The sequence below is a fragment of the Coffea arabica genome, chromosome 7e (assembly GCF_036785885.1).
Source record: "Coffea arabica cultivar ET-39 chromosome 7e, Coffea Arabica ET-39 HiFi, whole genome shotgun sequence".
Taxonomy (NCBI): Eukaryota; Viridiplantae; Streptophyta; class Magnoliopsida; order Gentianales; family Rubiaceae; genus Coffea; species Coffea arabica.
The window spans coordinates 13057277-13076047 of record NC_092323.1 but is presented as its reverse complement, the minus strand read 5'-3'; the positions used below and the strand labels follow the sequence as shown (position 1 = coordinate 13076047).

The 18771-nt window shown below is 35.5% G+C and overlaps 2 protein-coding genes across 22 annotated transcripts; one reads left to right on the top strand and one right to left on the bottom strand.

Annotated features, from left to right (window-relative positions):
* Positions 1-3856: 3856 nt before the first annotated feature.
* On the top strand, positions 3857-6869 carry LOC113701867 (F-box protein FBW2). Of its 12 annotated transcripts, none has more exons than XM_027222733.2 (5): positions 4023-4304; positions 4502-4538; positions 4666-4791; positions 4966-5292; positions 5988-6869. In XM_027222733.2, the coding sequence occupies exons 3-5, from the start codon at positions 4778-4780 to the stop codon at positions 6634-6636; spliced, it is 990 nt and encodes a 329-aa protein (XP_027078534.1). In that variant the 5' UTR covers positions 4023-4304; positions 4502-4538; positions 4666-4777; the 3' UTR covers positions 6637-6869. The 12 variants fall into 12 exon arrangements, with proteins under 12 accessions (XP_027078535.1, XP_027078534.1, XP_027078531.1 ...); XM_027222730.2 differs by having other exon boundaries at positions 4023-4365; XM_072059600.1 differs by having other exon boundaries at positions 4023-4365; positions 4502-4581.
* A 4573-nt stretch (positions 6870-11442) lies between these two features.
* LOC113701917 (uncharacterized) lies at positions 11443-18077 on the bottom strand. Of its 10 annotated transcripts, none has more exons than XR_011818378.1 (13): positions 17660-18077; positions 16705-16770; positions 16545-16593; positions 15854-15993; positions 15554-15736; positions 14701-14775; positions 14505-14614; positions 14295-14376; positions 13195-13287; positions 12647-12711; positions 12484-12545; positions 12327-12407; positions 11443-11715 (listed from the first exon to the last, which is right to left on the bottom strand). XR_011818378.1 is itself a non-coding variant. In XM_072059510.1 (12 exons), exons 1-11 carry the CDS (start codon positions 17789-17791, stop codon positions 12497-12499), a joined length of 1044 nt encoding a protein of 347 aa, XP_071915611.1. In that variant the 5' UTR covers positions 17792-18077; the 3' UTR covers positions 12326-12407; positions 12484-12496. The 10 variants fall into 10 exon arrangements, 1 of the variants encoding a protein (XP_071915611.1); XR_011818379.1 differs by having other exon boundaries at positions 12484-12542; XR_011818380.1 differs by having other exon boundaries at positions 15554-15655; positions 17660-18075.
* Between the last annotated feature and the right edge of the window lie 694 nt (positions 18078-18771).

The window sequence follows — 18771 nt, the reverse complement described above, 5'->3', positions numbered from 1 at the left end:
CTAAATATTAGTCTTGCAACAAATCATTTCTTTTGTCTTCTCATGTCATACACCAAATAAAAGATGATTTTTTTTAATGTTTCCAAATAACCTTCTCATAGGTTTAAAGTGGAACATCCTTTGACGATATTTGAACCTATACAGAAATATGAAATTTTGCATGGTTCTTCACTTTGTCATCACCATCAAAATCTGTAGACTCAAAAACAGTAATATTATAATCTTGATAAATATCAGGAATCAATTTGATACGTCCTGACTTATCAATGATCTCCTCCTGAATTTTTTCAGGATCTGAATTCTTGATTTCATTATCATGTTCCACTTTAGAATTGTCAAAATCTAACCAATTCATAGTGAAACTTTTTCTTTTTATTTTAATTGAGAATAATTTATTCTCAATCAAATCATTAGCCATTATCCTTGGGAAAATGGCATCAAAAACTGAAATGTGAATGCTGGCCTTGGATCTCTGTCTAACTGCAACTCTGTGGTCTCTAATTTGTGTATCCATCAGTTCTTTAAATGCTGGTGAAACAAAATTCGTCTCCACCATATCTTGTAGATCATTGACTACCAAATAAGTCCAAAATTTTATGGCCCAAAATTGGTAAGTTTCACCACTAAAAATTGAAACATTTGACAAAAAGTTCTTTCCTGTCATAGCTTTGAACTTATAAAGGATCCTCACCAATGCATCACTCTAAAAAAAAGACTCAGGTCCTTAAGATATAGGATATTGATACCACTTTGTTGGTTTTTTGGGGCATAAACTAAGAAACAACACTTTAGTGTTGCAAAAAAAACTTATAAGAGACTTGTATTAAAGATGAAAAATGAGCTTGTGTTCTACATTAATCAACTCACTATTTATAGTGATTATATAAAACAAACTAGCAAAATATTCAACTAACAATTATCCTAAAAATCTCAACAAAATATAATATTCTTCTACTAGCAAATCTTAGCTAAAATATTTGTTAACAAACCAACATGATCTTTGGTTAACAAATATTCTTATTTTTCTAATAACTAAATTATTTTGATATCAAACTCAATCTGATAAAATCTGTAGGAAAAGTTGACATTTCTCAACAGTACTTTCTCCTCGGGTTTCTATCAGTCCACGAAATAATCATCTTTGTGACTTGACCGTAGAGACAAATAGGAAGGGGAGGGCTATGATATTTGCGTGTTCTTGCTTGCTCTTGACAAACATTTCTCTTCCTTCCCTCTGCAATTCGTGTGTTGAGATCTATTAGGGATTTGGGTTGATTGGGGATACGATATACATCGTTGACTTTTTGCTTGTTTTTGTGCAGACAAAAAGACCCTTCTATAAAATATACTGCCATTCGCGTGATTTGTCTTTCCAGTTGTAAAATCGGATAAACTAGCCAAAAGCACCACGGATTCCCTATTTTACAAGTTAGAGGGCTAAAAGCTGATTATTAATAGTTGAAGGGTTAAGTTTTACCTAAACTAAAAGTTCAAGGGCCAAACGGAAATTTGCCCTAATTAATAATAATAATAATAAAGAGGAGCTTATAGACGATTGGTCCTATTATCATCAATGGATTGGGTTGAATATAAAATTTTACTATAAACATCTGAGACGGAGAAGAACCAAACCGGTATACTCCAAGCCCAAAAACAGAAGATCAATGGCCCAAATTGAATTGCTAAATACCATTGTCGTCTTGCGTTACTGTAACCTTTTCTTAACTCGCTTAGCAAATAAATGTAATATCAGTAAAAGGTTCAATAACCCCTTTAATTTGTTTCTTTTCATAAATGAAAATGTTCCACTTTCTTCTAAATAATAAAGATTTCAGGAAAAAAGATAACACCAAATTAAGACTTGCACATTTTCTGTTTTTCTTGCACGATAGGTAGGTAGGATACCGTAAATATATCATTTGATAGAAATACTAGACTCTGACCACATTATATGAAAGTGATAAGTTATATTGTCGTTATTGACCCATGAATAAATCTTGTATACATTATTACGGTTAAATGAATACCACATATATAAAATATAGATTTGAAATTCAAATTGATCAGAAATGACATCCATCCAAGCAGGATAATGCGTATATTGTCAGTGTATTTAAAATTAATTCTTGACAAATAACAACATTTTGAGCATAAAACTATGTCAGCATTTGGAGCGAAAATAACACATTTCTTGATATGAATTTGGTGGAGTAGCCTCTAGCTTGGCTCTCAACCTTTTGTTCAAACAGTCCTTTCTTGAAATATATTACATTTTTTCTCGAAATATTACACTTGATAAATTGTTCCATAAGTTTAATCCAATAACAATACTGATTAATTTGCATGTGATTGTTTTATTAGAGACACAAATGATATTGATAAAAGCTCTAACGCATTTGTCCTTTTTATCCGTTTGGATTGTTATTTTCTAGAGTTTTTACAGAAAAATCTAAATGTGTTCACAGAAAACATAAAAATATTTCAGAAAAAAATGGCAATCTAAACTGTGCAACTTCAGAAGCCACCATCAAGGTGCAAAAAATTTCTTTAGCTTCTCAAAATCTCAAAAATTGAAGAAGACTTGGTGGTGGAAGACTGGTAGTAAAACATGCCTAGTTTTCAAAACACTGATGACTTTGGATTGGTGGATACAACGTCTAAATTTTGTGGTCCAGTTTCTGTCAAGAAAAATAGTACTAGTCCTATTAAGACAAGAAATAGAAGAGGAAAAAGAAAAGGAAACAGCAAATTGAAGTGACATTTTTTCCTTTCTACTCTTGAAGTAAAATTTGGCAAAAGGGGTTAAACTAAACAATTTTACACTTACTCCGGCCATAATTAGTGATTATGAATCTCACATAAATGGGATTAAAAAAAAAAAAAAACCAGTGGGAGCTTTACAGTGGATTTGAACTGAAACTCATGGTAGCGAGGCACCTTTAACTGTAACCCTATACAGTGAGGCTGAGGCTCACCCTTCACAGTTGAGACCCCTTAAGTTTGTCATTACTTACAAATTATGAAAAATGACAATTGAACTCAACCATATCATTACAGCTAAATGAATTGGTCACACATCCAACAACCATCAATTGGCATTCTCAGCTCACTTGGATGTTTGGTTGCAAGCTTGCCTCCAATGAAAGATTATTGAAAACAGACAATGATGTTGTGTTGTGTTATGTTAGGCCTTCTTTGCCATCTCAATCTAAACACAAATTGCAATTAATCCAAATGTCAAACGTTACCAATTTTCTACAAACAACATGACAACAAAATTCCAAGTACTTGGATGCTAACAAGTAACAACAAGACATAACGGAGAAAAAAAGAAAAGTAAAATTGTCGCTATTTTTTCTCAAGTCAAAAAGAGTTTTTCTTAGAATTTTATGACTGGATTACATTTTTTATAAAAAAAAATTAGAATGAGCTTTGGAGGAGAAAGACCTTTATTTCAACTTAAAAAATCTGTATTAAACATAAGAATGAAATGGACAAATCGAAAGACTTTTTCATTCTAGGCGATTTCTATGTGGCAAATGAAAGGGATACAGAACTTTGTACTAAAGTGCTAACAATTAACAGCAGAAGCAGGAGCAGTAGCAAATTCTGTCACCGGAGATTCTTTGCTTAGCAATCACTTCTTCATTTACTGCCCCTCTTAGCTGGAAGATCCTGTAAATCTTTCCTCATCAAGGGAATTGATGTGACAAAACTCATGGCTAAAAACAGGAAAGGAGATTGAAAAGACAAAGAAAGAGGACGAAAAAGAAACGTGCAAGGGAAAAAAAAAGGAAAAAGGAAAAATGCCACTCTTGAGTCCACAAGGGCCAGAACATTGATAGCAATTATGCTAGTAAAATACTAGACCATCCATTTTCACAACAAAAGCAATAAACTTGCCTAGAATCAGCCTCATCAAACATTTAACTGAAGGGCCATCAAGAAATCTGTAGATATTGCCTCATTTTTTTACTGTTCACTTTCTTTAAAACGAAGGTATTAAGGGTAGAATATCCGAGTGTTTTTTCATATTTTCTTGTTTGCTCTGTTTTAGTCTCTCTCTCTCTCTCTCTCTCACATTCAGAGGAAGAAAAAGAAGAGTCTTTGTAAAGATATAAAACCACCCTGCATTTTAGGCGGATAAAGCGGTCTCCTCACAGATCCATATCCTACTTTGGCATGTGTTTCCTGCTCTTTTTAGCCGAACCCCTTATTTATTTTTTTGTTTTTCCCAATGTATCATTCAGGGCCTAAGTGCCTAACATTTCATGCTGCTCTCAATGAAAATGATCCTCGTATCAGTGAGTTCGTACAAAATCCATGTGAAAAATAATCAATCTCCATTGCTTTGTGTAATCAGAGGTTTTCTTCCATTTCCATAAATTTTGTTATTGCCGATGTAGGCATTGATTAAATTTAGTAGCTTCTCTGGTTAAATTTAGTTCTTGACATGGTTTGTATTGTCATCCGGTGTTGAATTTTTATCATCTTTCTCCAGGACTATTAGCCTGTTGTCCTGAGTTCTTTCTGCAAAGGTGGTGGCTTTTCTTTTTTTGCCGCCTGTGTACTGGTTTTAATGTCTGTCACTCTGTGTTCTGTTTCTTATATTTTTTTACCTTTCTATCTGCAATTCTAATTTTCCCTTTTGGAATTAATCTGCAGATTTGCTAATGATTAGAAGCTCTGCATGTGACATGCATCATGATTCCTGAATTCATATACTTTTTCCTGCCCAAATCTAAGCTCCTTGGAATCTTGCCACTTGTGGGCATCAATGGGTGAAATAGAGTAAGTCCAGAAGACCACATGGATCTTCAATTGGATTTATTTGGGGTTCTAGACCATGTAAATACTTGTCGCGTAAACCGAATTTAGGTGCTTTTTTAGTGACTCTAAATGTAGACTTTTGATTTTCAGGTCGGACTAAAAGATTGGAATCCTTTACCTTGCTGTGTTGTGCAGTAGTTTGACTGTGAAAAGAATGGAGGAGGGATGTGATTTTCGACCGTGGGATGAACTGATACCTGATACACTTGGTTTAATATTCAGAAATCTCTCCCTTCTGGAGATACTTACTGTGGTTCCTGGAGTTTGCAAATCATGGAGGAAAGCAGTTATGGGGCCTTATTGTTGGCAAGAGATTGACATTGAGGAATGGAGCCAGCACTGTAGTCCTGAAAACATCGATCAAATGCTGCAGTTGCTCATCACGAGAAGCTGTGGTTCGTTTCGCAAACTATGTGTTTCTGGCATCTCCAATGATCTGAGCTTTGCATATATCGCTAACCAGTGAGTAACCAATCACTGTATTTATATTCTTGCATTTGCAATACAATGTTCATCATTGAATGGCATCCAGTTTACCATGTTTCCACACTTGATTCAGAAGGCAAAAATTTTCAGAGTGCAACTTATTTTAGTCACCAGCAAAAATGTATTGTAGTTTCTTTTGGTTCTTCTGGAGCTGAGACATAGTTGACTGCATGTGAATCTCCAAAATGGGTTCTAGTAGTTAGACATTCTGAATTCTAATGTCCTGCTTAAATGTTTGTCTGTGCTCTGTCTTTTTCTTTTTGACCATATTAGTTTCTCAATCCTTTAAGAGAGTTCAAAACTAGCACTGGGTGTCAATTTGCAAGTGGTACTGAATTGCAAGAAGGTGAACATACTTGAACAATTGATATGTGTAATGAAGTCATAACTCGTTGTTTTGGAGTCTCAGAGATAAGCCGTCATTAGTGGATGTGTAATTGTTACTCTCACATTATTCCCCCTAATGTTGTACCCTTTTAGCCAAGGCAGACCATAGTTGTTAAAATTCACAAAAAGCTGCAGCTTTATATGAAGAATCAAGGTAGTGTTTTGACAATTGAAATCTGAGTACTGGGCAAGAGCCCTTAACTCTTAGTTTTTTCAAAAAGCTTTTTTGTGTTGCACTATGATGTAGAAGGGTCTCTTGACATTTCTTTTTGTGTGGTTGCAAGTGCTAAATGTTTACAGACGCTGCGATTGCCAAGAAGTCAAATTAGCCACTCAATAGTGGAACAAGTTGCAGCGATGCTCTCGACTTTAACTTTTCTGGATTTGAGCTACTGCATAAAGATCGGAGCAGAAGCACTCGAAGCAATAGGAAAGAACTGCAAATTTCTCACAGGGTTACGTCGAATAATGCACCCACTAGAGGTGATTGACAAACTCTCCCAAGATGATGAAGCACTTGCCATTGCATCAACAATGCCCAAACTCAAGCATCTTGAGATTGCTTACCTGCTTGTAAGCACAAGCAGTGTGATTGAGATTCTTACAAACTGCAGACAGCTAGAACTACTGGATGTGCGAGGGTGTTTCAATGTAAATCTTGATGAGAACTTTGTGAAGAAATTCCCAAGATTGAAGCTTGTTGGTCCCAATGTTGTAGATTATTATGATATGAATGGTTGGGATAGTTGCTCAGATTACTCTGGTTCTTCAGGCTACTTAGCCTGGGATTTTGTTGCTGGCATGGGCGATGATTATGATGAAATAAGTGATGGCTATTGGGGAGATGAGCAACAAATCGAGGACGTTGAAATGTGGTTTTACGATGATGTCGAGGCAATGGATGCTGGATATGACTGGCCCCAATCTCCTTGAAGTTGATATATGTCAGTTAGTGCTCAACTGCGTGTAGAGTTTTTATGGTTGTTTTTCTGGGTCATGGTACCAAAGTTTCTGCTTGTATTACTGCTTGTATGAAGTTTTTCTGCTTCCTTTACGATGTAAATATAAGATGCGTGTGCTGGCTTCATATGATACTGCTCTTCTACAAAAAAACTTTCTATCACAGCAATAATACAATGGCTCTTCTCTGCCTGACTTTTGGCCTCTTTCTGAGTTTCTTGGAGTTCAGCAAATAAAGAACTATTGAGCTGCTTAACAAACTGGTTTTTGCTTCTCGATTTTGTGAAGCTGCTTAACAAACTGGTTTTTGCAACTTACAGTTTCCTGCCAAACTCCTTGAGAAGAAAGGGGAAGGATGTGTAACCAGATAGCTACACGTAGAAGAATAGACAGCATGTTGAATCCGCAAGAAATCTGTCATGTCTATGCTCACTGATTGTCTAAGCCAGTGGACCTTAAGTGAATGGATCATGAAATATTGAGCATTGACTTCTTGTAAAGTATGTTTAATCTTCTTGAGTGAGAGATTAGATATCTTGTGCAAGATTAGACGTCTTTGAATTTATTGAAAGTAGGTATGAGTTTCTTTCGGCAAAAGTCATTTGATTTGCACCAAATCAAAGTGATTAATAAAAATACCCACTAAAGACATCTCATTGATTTATAGTGATTTGATTGCTTTACAATGCTGAGATGCTTAAAAATGAAACTTGAGTGGAATGGACCCTCAAGATTAAAGAAAACACGGGATTTTGTAGACTGGATGGTACTCTGAATAGAAGCATCTGTTTAAGGGAAAACTGCAAAATCAAAAGAGGATGTCTATATGGTTACGGGTATGTGATATATACTAAATGTGGTCCACTGATTTGGATGCGTAGGAGGAGTTGGAGAAGAAGACACGGTAGAGATGTTCAATTTTTTCTATTCAGAAGCCACAGGTCTTGATTCTTTAGTACATTCTCATCATCAAAAACCATTGTTCCCAGCACAACCTTCCCATGTAAGTAGAGCCAGTCAATATAAGTTGGTTCAGTTGATAAGAATATATTACTTTCTCATAAAAGATCGTGTGTTCAAATTCTGCTATCGATTTGAGTGCTGTGTCAATGAACCATCATCCATAAGAACTTACATAAATAACCTATGATTTTGAAAACATGTCATGATCCGTAATGGTGATCGAAGTTGAGCTCATCCAAACTTTCTTTTATCAAAAGGAAAAAATCTAAGCAGGCCAGATCTAACAAGCTTGGACACTTACCAAATCCAATTTCAATTTGAACCCCTACCCACCACCCTCCTTGCCTAAATGGGGGGTGGGGTGGGGGGAGGGACCGAATCACCATGACTTATAAAAGATTGAATGGCAAATAGCTCAAGCTTATTCTAGAAGTGACAAGCTGGTTAAAAATTTCAACTTAATGATTCTACTTACCGCATCAACCTCTGATGGTGATTACATGCGACAGAAAAAGCATATCATTAACTTAGTCATCATGACGACATGGATGCACCAAGTTTGGTCGCTAATTGCAAATAGACTATAAATCTTCTAGAAATTTTTTTCAATTGTCTACATATTCGTATTGCCACTGATTTTGTACCCATCTGGTACCACATGAATATTGGAGGCTACAAGTGATGAGAATTATACCAAATCTAGATGATAGTCGACTAACCTAATCCATGGATTACATTCTAAGCTCTTCAAGAACCCACGTCACTTGACCCAAAAGGAAGAGAGAGAGAGAGAGAGAGAGAGAGTTTGTATGTCCATATCTACATGGAACTTTATAAACTTGCATGTACAAACAGCCGATAGAACCTTACAAGTCAAAGAAAAGATAAGGAACGTGGCTCCCTGCAGCGTTGGCCATGTCAAAAAGCCAAAATGGTAGGAGAAGATTCGAAACCTGTGATTCATTATATCACAGGCTTCACAGCCGCATCACTATACAGGCTTGTTGCATGCATTTGGTCTCTCCTGGTCATTCTGGTGCTGAAAGATGCCTTTTGGATAAGTCCAAATAGCAGAACATGGATGATCAAGAGCAGGGTTCAGTCCCTTATGACCCCATCCATTATAGTTTTTAAATCAAGAAATATGTGAAGAAGCCACTGGATATACTTTAGTTAAATGATGATCACTGGCCTCACATAATATGAGCCCAGGGGAAAAAAGATTCCGGAAAAAAGAGAGTGGAAACAGCAAATGTACCCAACTGAAAACAATACCAGCTTGAGCCAGAAACTCAATCAACCAACTACTCTAGAAAGAAACTCAATCAACCAACTACATTTGCTGTTTCCACTATCCCAAGAGAGTCTTAAGGCTCTACTTGGGCTTTGAGTCACCCCCTCCCCTACCATAGAATAAGAGTAGGTCTAAATTAGATTCTATCGTGTTCGGTCAAAAGAGAAAAAAAAAAAAAGAGCCAGAAACTCAATCAACCCTTTCCGTGCCAATAAACGGTTGCCATTTCTTGATGATGAATAAATAAAAATGAATCCTGGGTTCAATAAACTACTTGTTTACCATGAAATAGACATATAATCTAGGCATTTCCATCAAATGAGAATTATTTGATGAAGAAAATTACGTCTGTCAGGTTGATGAGGCTTTAAATATGAAGTAGGGATAATTTCACAAACCTCCCCTGAGGTTTATGATAATTTCACTCGGCTCCCCTCAAGTTTGACAAATTATACTAACCTCCCTTATCACAATAAAATGATTACAATGACCTTCACTTAATAAATAATTCACAATATAATGAAATGAGATTAAAAAAAAAGAATAAGAAACCTAATCTCTTCGGTTATCCTATTTACAAGTTACAATTAACGATGATTTTCTCTCACTTACTATCACTTCGTTCTCATCCATCAACCCCTTTATCTTATAACTCGCTCTCAAATTACTACCAACCCTTGTCTATAACTGCAACAAATCATACCACAAGTGATCCCTCAAACTCTACTATATATTCCTATTCCTCCTTTCTTTTCTTTAGAATTGCCAGATCACAAGTTTAGTTGAGGGATTAGATTTGATGGTTGAAGTAAAATTCAATTTCATTGTCAAACTAAAAGGAGATGAAGAGACACACAATAATAATGGAACAATTAATGCAATCATTGCCCAAAAGAGGAAGAGGGGCTGAAATTGGTAAATTTGTTAATTTGTCTATCATCCATTCAAAAAACTTTTTAAGATGTTAATAAGTACATTTATATATATTTTTTATACTTGATAATTGTTGGTTGTGATTTCATTATAGAGATGGAGTTTTTTCTTTGTATTTAAGATGTTAACATGTTTGGAGATTTGATAGTTAAAAAGATCATTTTGTTTTGAAAATATGTGGACATTGGGTTTGAAGTTTGCGGTGTGATTAGTTGTAAATAAAATTTTAATTTTTTGGCAAAATGAATTTCTTGAAGATCTCTATAGTCATAATGATGCATTCCTTCTTTTAAACTTGATTAATCCCATCCATGCCTATGATAATGGAATTGGTTAGGTTGAGAATTTGGAATTAGATTATTTGCTAGGCTAGTTTGTTAGTATAGCGGGTTTGGTTGAAATATATAAGAAAATAATTGGCAAAATAATTTTTATTTTATTTTTGTACAAAAAGGGTAGTTCAGGATTTTTGAGAAAAAAAAATAGCCTTTTGTATCTATATTATTATATAAACAGTAAAAGCAAGATAGGTAAGGGTAATTGAATAAACTTGAGGGGAGGTCTCTGCCATTGTTAAAAACTTCAGGGGAGGTTTCTGAAATTATCCCTCTGAAGTATTATAATAATACAATGACCAGGACGTGGCAAAAAAATGATAGTAACAATACTTTTTGCTGTTTCACGTTAAGTGTAGCTTGTATAAATATCCATTTCTATTCTGATATGAACAGGGGATGAATTGAACGCTATAATTGTTCTTGTCAAAGGAAGAATCTTCTAAATTTTACTGAAGTTGATTACTTCATCTGAGCACAAAACATATAGTTGAATTGTAAAAGCTTAGCACGAAAGCAAGGAAACAAACCACTGCCAAAAACATTCCAATGCAGTTATACAGATAATTTGCTAGCTAGCACATTTTGATAGCAAGCCGTGATTGTGAAATTCTTCCTCTTTTCTTGACTTCCATAGTAAGCGATTCTGCGGGATCTTGGGAGGTTTTCTTTATCAGTTCCTTCCCAAAATCGAGGATTGCGCTCGACTCCTTTGCTTGGCTGAACGAGGCTGGCAAGGCATTGATATCCAGTCATCATAAATGGGTCACCATCCAAACTGCCCATTTTGGACAATCGTTTGTTCAGTGTCATACCATAGAAGCTCATGATCGTTCTGAAAACATATTTCACTGTTTCTCTTTGAATATCCAATGGGGATGCAAATCTGGACCAAAACTCCATCCGGATAATCAACTGATAATTCCATAGTTACCAAGTCCAAGAATCCTTTATCCCATAATCCTTCATCACCCACAAAACAGCAAGTGATGGAAACGTTTGGAAAAAGAATACAAAGGCAGCCATCCAAGTCCCCCAAATCCCAATATTCCTCAGCAGGAAAACATAAACACTTCTAGGTTAAAATCTGGGAAACTACCAAGAACCATTTCTGTGTCCAAGTCAGTCTACAGTAAGTGTAACTAGTCCCGGATCAATTTTACACAATTTAGGCAGACTCATTAGATTGAGATTATGAACTATAGCACTTGTCAACATCTGCCTGAACTACAGTTGTTGGCTTAACATTCAAGATTTTGCATCGATAAGAATCCTCGTCTTCAATTATGGTTGGAATATTCCATGTCCCAAGAGAAGGACCCGATATCTTCCCACCTAAAAGAGAAGAGCCCAAGGCAATAGGACAAATAATGCATGGATCTTGGTACAAAACAAATTTCATTTTACCAGAAGTTTACCTTCTTTTGTAGCTTCTTCACACCTTTTCTGATAATTCATGGCCAATTCAGGATCCAAAGATTTCAACATGTTCTCATACTTCTCCTCAGTTTCGGTGATACGTTTTGCCTGTGGAAAAAGAACAAGAAGATGACTCTAAACAAAATTCATGTATTGATAGCTTAGCAATAAATATGAAGCAAAAACTGTGGTTGCAAGATTTGCCACTAAGTTGGACTGACACAATTAACATAGGGAATGCTCTGACTACAAATGAGGACAGCCATTTATTTTCCCTTTCATGGCATAACAACCAAGCACGAAAAGTTGGATTAAGAACTTCACCGGATTGTCTGTTCACTCTCCTTTCCTTGTTAAATACTAACATTATGTTGCGAATACATGGTAGAATAGAAAAGTCCTACATATATGGACACATCAGTATATAACTAACTCTCAATGAATAAATTCATAATGGGAAACTTTAGCTAATCCCATAGCCTATTGGTCAGAAAGGAAATACCCCAACGTGATCTAAGGGTAACGACACTGTTTAGTCCCCTTTTCCTAGTCCAAAACAAAAACAGAAAAATACTCACCGTGCACCCACACAAAATTAATAATGCCATTGGATGGCTCAAAACTATATTTGGCATTACAAGCCCAAGCACAAATCTAGGGTTCCAATAAGCTTACACGGAGCTTACGGAAGTATTCTTATTATAATGACCGTTACTCACCAGCATGGTTGGTGCCCTGGAAGCTCCATATATTCTGACAAACATGCGCAATATATTGAAATTATTCTCCAACACATCATCCTACCAAGTGAAAAACAATCTTTAATATTCAGGATAATCGGCATAAGAGGAAAAAAACAACAGAAAAATGATTTACCTCATAGTCAAACCTACAGCATCACATTGTCATCCATTAATGATACCGCATGGCACATGCTTCTTCCCATGCATCAAAAATGGAAAGTTATATCTTGCCAATAACAATACTATACATTTCTTTTTATACACAAAACATTAAGATTTACATGAAAACTACTCACATATCATCGGATAGCTCAACCAAGAACTCTGATATTGATAGGAATTCCATATGCAATTCATTCACCTTCATAACAGCTTCAAAGAAAGCAGACCAGAGTGAAAAATACAACGTAAAGCAGCAATAGTATTACATTGCCACAAGCATTTGATTCATAATCCTTTCCATATCCTTTCAACGAAGTTGAAAGGTGGATGACTCATCCTACAACAGTTCCTGAAGAAACAATTGATAGTTTGAGTAAATTAATCATTCAAGGGGAGTCCCTCATCATCTTTACCATAAACAGCATTTATTCCAATCAAAAGATAGGAGATAAAGAAACAATAAAAAAGGCCAGTCACAGAAATTGAAAGCAAGATAAGCAACTGTAGGTATTTGAGTGACACGTGTAACCATATCATCAAAGATAAAGATGGCCTAAATTTCATAAACTGGTGACTTAATAAACTAGCTTGAAATGGAAAGGACATTCATGTAAAATAATGTTTTGGCCAGAATAGAATTGGAAGTTCAAAGATAGTTTCCAAATACCAATCAGGAATGTACCTTTTCACCCCGCAATTGATACAGCAGCAGATTAAGTACCCGATAATCAAAGGATTTCAGATGAATAGCCCTCATCACATCTCCTACACTACTCTGCACAGTGCAGAGTATGTTTTATAAATATAATAAAGATGAATGTTGATGATAATAGGCTATACTGATATTATATATCTTGCTGTAATATATTAAGAGAAGAAAATGTTCCAAGAATAGAATAAGTAGCAAGATAGTATTCCCTGAGTCCAAAACTGGAATTCATCTTATCCAAGTCAGGATACTCTTCCTAAATATTTGGTTTATATAACAACTTTGCAGATAACCATTTGACTTTTATGCAGCCAAAATGGATTAAATATCATGCACTTTCATGGTAATATTTTAATTTTTTTGGGGGGGGGGGGGGGGGGGGGGAGTTGGTGTGGGTATTAGGTTTTAGGAACTGAGCTTGTAAATCAGAACAAACTGGAAGCCTTATTAACAAAGTTGCTTTCATTAAGTATCTATGTCTTTGGGGCCAAAATAATGATGACAGGCTGCCAAAGACCAGAAAGTGTATTGGTAGCTAGAATTATAAGCTCCATTTGATGTTTATCTGCGCCATGAAGAAATCATTATTTGGCATGCAAGTATAGTTTTCTGCCCCTAGCTTCTCTTTTAGGATTATAGTTTTCAACTGATATTCTTTCTACATCTCCCTTAAAGTAAAGGGCCTTTCCAAGGGGTATTTTAATAAATTAATAACTAAATTGAAGTTTCCCATCAAACACTTCTTAAATTTTTCTCTGCTTTTTTAATAAATATATTTTCTTACATCTCCCTGAAATACTCTTTTCATTCCATCAATCTTTTCCCACAAACGCTGCAATACATGGGGCCAGTTTCTCTACTTATGATGCTAGAAATAGCAATAAATCTCCACAAGTGCAGAACTTTATTACTCAAATTAAAGAAATCAGATACAATAGATTACCAATTTATGCATGTATTAAACAGATATCTGCACTATATAGAATCTGATGCCACCGGTTTAGTCAAACAAGGAAAGGAAAATGTCTCAAAACTTTATTTGTCAAAATATAGAATGTACTTGTTAAATTTACCTCACTTCCACTCAAGGGATGACAACATAGTTTTCTTTCAAGACTCCAGTACTCTACCCCAGACCAAAGTTCTTCTCTTATCCTGAAAAAAGGAGGGGGCAATATAACCTTTACGATTCTAAAAACCTTTAGAATACTCTTTAAGAACCCACATGGAGGAGAGGGAACATAAAGGAAACTACAAAAATCATAACAGAAATAGCTATAGACCGCTCCGTGAGAAGGCCTTGATGCTCAAGTAGGATAAGAAGTGGTTTAAATGGGTCAGCTTCCAACATCTTCAAGGATCTGATTGCCCTTCTTCCCTCTGTTTGGCAACCCTGCACCAAAGGACAGTGAAAATCAAGCTTTTAACCTAAATCCTGAAAATAACGTGGTACAAAGATCTTCTAAATTGCGGTTTTACCACATAGGATTCTATTTCCCCAAGCTGAACTCCGTAAGCTGGTGACTGAAGTAGCTTCTCATTCAAAGTATCCAACTGTAAATTCAAAATCAAGATCATAGGAAGCAAGAATGAAACATATTATGGAACTAAAATCCTTTTTAACAGCATCAGTTATTTGTCGAGAAAACTAATTGTAATCGTGCAGCATGTTGAAACTTGACTTTAACTGAACCAAGCCAAAGAACTGTTTACAGCTATCATACCCTTCCACTTTGTCTAGCCCAAAATCTGAGAAAAGAAAATCAAGCATCCTCCAAAACCTTGTAATCAGAGTTAGCATGATGTCTTAAGGTAGAACTTGCTCAGTCCAGTTTGACTTGCAGATTTACACAACACATGATTAGACCTATGTGCTGATTATCATCCCTATAGAAGAGTTCTTTCCCATACTTTAAAGTTAATGTTGGCTTTCACTATGCTATTCAGGTACATAATTGACACATTACTCATAGTAGCTAAAAATTGGAACAATTGCTGTCACAACTTTTCACATTTATAGGTACCAAGCAGTAGGCACATTCACATTTACTGGAAAAAGTAATGCAATTTTTTTCATGTCATAATGATTTGTTGATATTATCGTATTCCATTCTGAAAAAGGGTAGAGGACTATGTAAGGAAGCTTGACATTTTATTTAGGACATATGAGCAAGTCAGTGAGCAGCTATTGTACAGGTAAATGGACCAACAATGTATGGAGTCCCAAGTTAATGTACACACCAAAATGCAGAATATAAGCCAGAAATAGTAAGGGAAAATAGAGAGAGAGAGAGAGAGAGAGAGAGAGAGTTGCATTTTGTTGCTCTGTTACCTGATAAATGTAACTCTCTGTAAATGAAAGTATTGGTAAGTATTTGAATATTAACTGCGGCTGGTGAACATCCATCTTATGAAACATAAAATATGACCTACACTGTTCATCGTTACCATCAGTCCAACAATGTTGAGGACAATCCTTAAGGAAAAGTCTTGCCATTGCGAGAACAAGCAGATCCTCATATATGGCATAAAGTAAAAACAGCCTGAATAAATTTTAAACCCTTCTGCACTAAAAAAGGACTTTTGCTAAAGATTGTATGGTTTGGTTATAACAAAGAACAATATTGCTTACAAAATCTTCCAATGTAGAATTTGCTCGAAGCATGGAGTCCAGCCCAATTGCAGCAGTATCTAGGAAGTTGTCTTGTGATGGATCAACATTTTGCTCATCATCACAATGTACTGGCACAGCATTTCCAATATGTTCATTACCTACAAATTAAAACATAGTCAGCCAAGTCATTTGCAGGAAGAATTAATAAACCCGCAAGATATACCCTATATCCCTTCCAAGAAGTAGTTTAGCTCAGGTCTCATAATGGTAAAATAGGCAACTTACGTTGAGTCACAAATTTGCTACTTGGAAGTAAATGGTTTTCATGCTGTTTGCACAGCTTTATTTTGTCTATGAAATGAGAATGTCTACCAAACTTGTATGTATGTTTATCTTTCCATTAAAAGCAGAATGAGAATCAAGTCTATTCCATCAAACAATAAGACCTGAATACATTGTCAAACTCATTGCCCCTTTCAACGGCAAATTTCATCATCTGAAAAGGACAAAATTGACCAAGTTATTTTTTTTATTTAAAGTGACATTTTGCAGAAGTTTCAGACAATCAATACATACGATCTTTTTCAGATTCATTTAGGTCATTTATGGCCTAAACTCAGCTCCATTGTGTAATGAAGCTGAGGGCACAATCCATAAGAAGATGGCCTACAAACAAAAAATGTTAAAGAGTAGAACTGGAAAACTTTACCTTCTTCCCCAATACATTGCAGTGCTTCCTCCAGAAATAAAGTTGAAATCTGTCAGAAGGATAATCACAAGCATAAGCAGAGTTCTTGCATCCCATTTACTCTAACCTTAGATCACCCAAAGAAGCTTAGGCAAGTTATCATACAACACAAAAAAGTAACCTTTGTCATATACTCTGAAATCAGTTGGCACTTGATTTCCATGTCAAGCTCGCTGCAAGTTTGAACCTTCACCAAATTGATTCAAGGTCACAAGGGGAGAACAATGAAACAAACAGGTGAAACAAATTGAGACTTTTTAATGGATGGAAAATAAGAGAAAAATGACACGCAAACTTTAATGAGAGAAATTGTTGGTTAATATTATCTGGTTCATTCGGACTTGGTTAACGGCAAAGATTTCACGTTGATCAGGAAATAACTTTTATAGACTCATAACCACCCATTTCAGCATATTTACCACATCCAGTACAATATGACTCACAATCAAGCCATCATACAACAATTCATATACTCCATGCAAGAGCTTGCCCATCCTCCTAGTAAGTCACAGTACACGTTGCGAATGGCCATTACCTAGTGCAGTTAGGCTGATCCACTTCCAGAAAAATCTTACAAAAAACTGAACTTAAAAACAAGCTCTAACCAATAACCTTTTCCCTTAAACAGGAACCAAAAAAGTTCTGATCTTTACGGCTTTTACATGAACAACAACAGGAATTCGTCTAATCCAAGAAGAAGGCGCCACAAGCGCAACTCCAATAGCATCGTACCCAGGCTTTGCCCATTTAACAAACCTACAAGCCCATAAGCCTATCATTACTAATTTTCTGCATCGTCTTCGCTCTAACTAGAGGGAGACACTAAAGCTATCAGCTAGGCATGCAAACAAGATACAAGATTACCAAGGGATTATGTTTACTTATTCCTTTTTTTAATTTCGAGAACTTCAAGACCAAAATTAACAAATTTATTTCAACAATTTGGGGTACCCTGTTGGGACCGAATTCACTAGACAGCACATGCAAGAGTCTCAATGTAGAGAGTGTAGACGAAATGGGAGAACAGAAAATCTAAGAATGACGACAACTGGGGGAAAGCTAAGGCAAAAATTTACCAAGAAGTGGGTGAAATTTGCAAGGAAACGATTGGAGTCAGGATTAATGTTGTTGTTGGGGTTCAAGATGCCATGGGATTCCATCAGCTCGATAATTCTCTGCACCCTTTCCAGCTCCCTTAGCCCTTCCATTCCTTCTATGCAACACCAACTACTATGACTCAGACTGTATCACAGAATGTATCTCCTCCTTTCTCGTGTTTTTTCAGCGACAAAGTGACTCCCTTGAATTGTTTTTCAAAATCTTCAGTCTACACTAACACATGTTGGATCGTGAGGACGGGCATTCCCTCGTAAAAGGTATCTCAGGTATAAAGACTTATCTTCGTAGGCAATCAAATCCCAATCGCAAGCAATGCCCTAACTCGGGATCGTGATGGCCTGATGGGAAGTGAAGCCGCTTACACATCTTTTTTATAAAAAAAAAAAAAAAAAAAAAGGAAAGACATCGAATGTATTTGGATAGCAAAATTATTTCAAATAGAATAAATGGTCAAAATGATCATTAAATTATTTAAAGTAGTATTTTTTTTTTTGAAAAACACCGAGTGTATTTTTATAACAAAATTATTCCAAACTAGGGGTGCAAACGAGCCGAGCTCGAGTTGAACTTTGGCTAATCGAGCCGAGCTCGAGTTAATTTTGTGAAGCTCGAACTCGAACTCGAGCTCGACGAGTTCAAAATATCAAATTCGAACTTAAAAAATAAAAAAATAATAATTATTATTTTATTTTTAAAAAATTAAAAATAAATATTTATTTTTAAAAATGAATAAAATAATAATTTTTTAACAAATAATAAAATATTAAGGATATATATGTAATTTTACTATTAAAATAAAAAATAAAAGAAAAATATATATATATATAATTGAGCTCGCGAGCCAACGAACTTAATGTTTTTGACCTCGAGTTCGAGATCGACTTAATTAGTTCGAGCTCGATATTGACGAGCTCGAGTCGAGCTCGTATTCGATCGCGAGCAGCTCGATTCGTGAAACACCCCTGTTCCAAACAAAGTAAATGATCAAAATAATCACTAAATTATTCAAAATAACATGGGTTTAGTCATCCAATTATTTTTATGATTAAAAAGATCACTTAACTGAAAA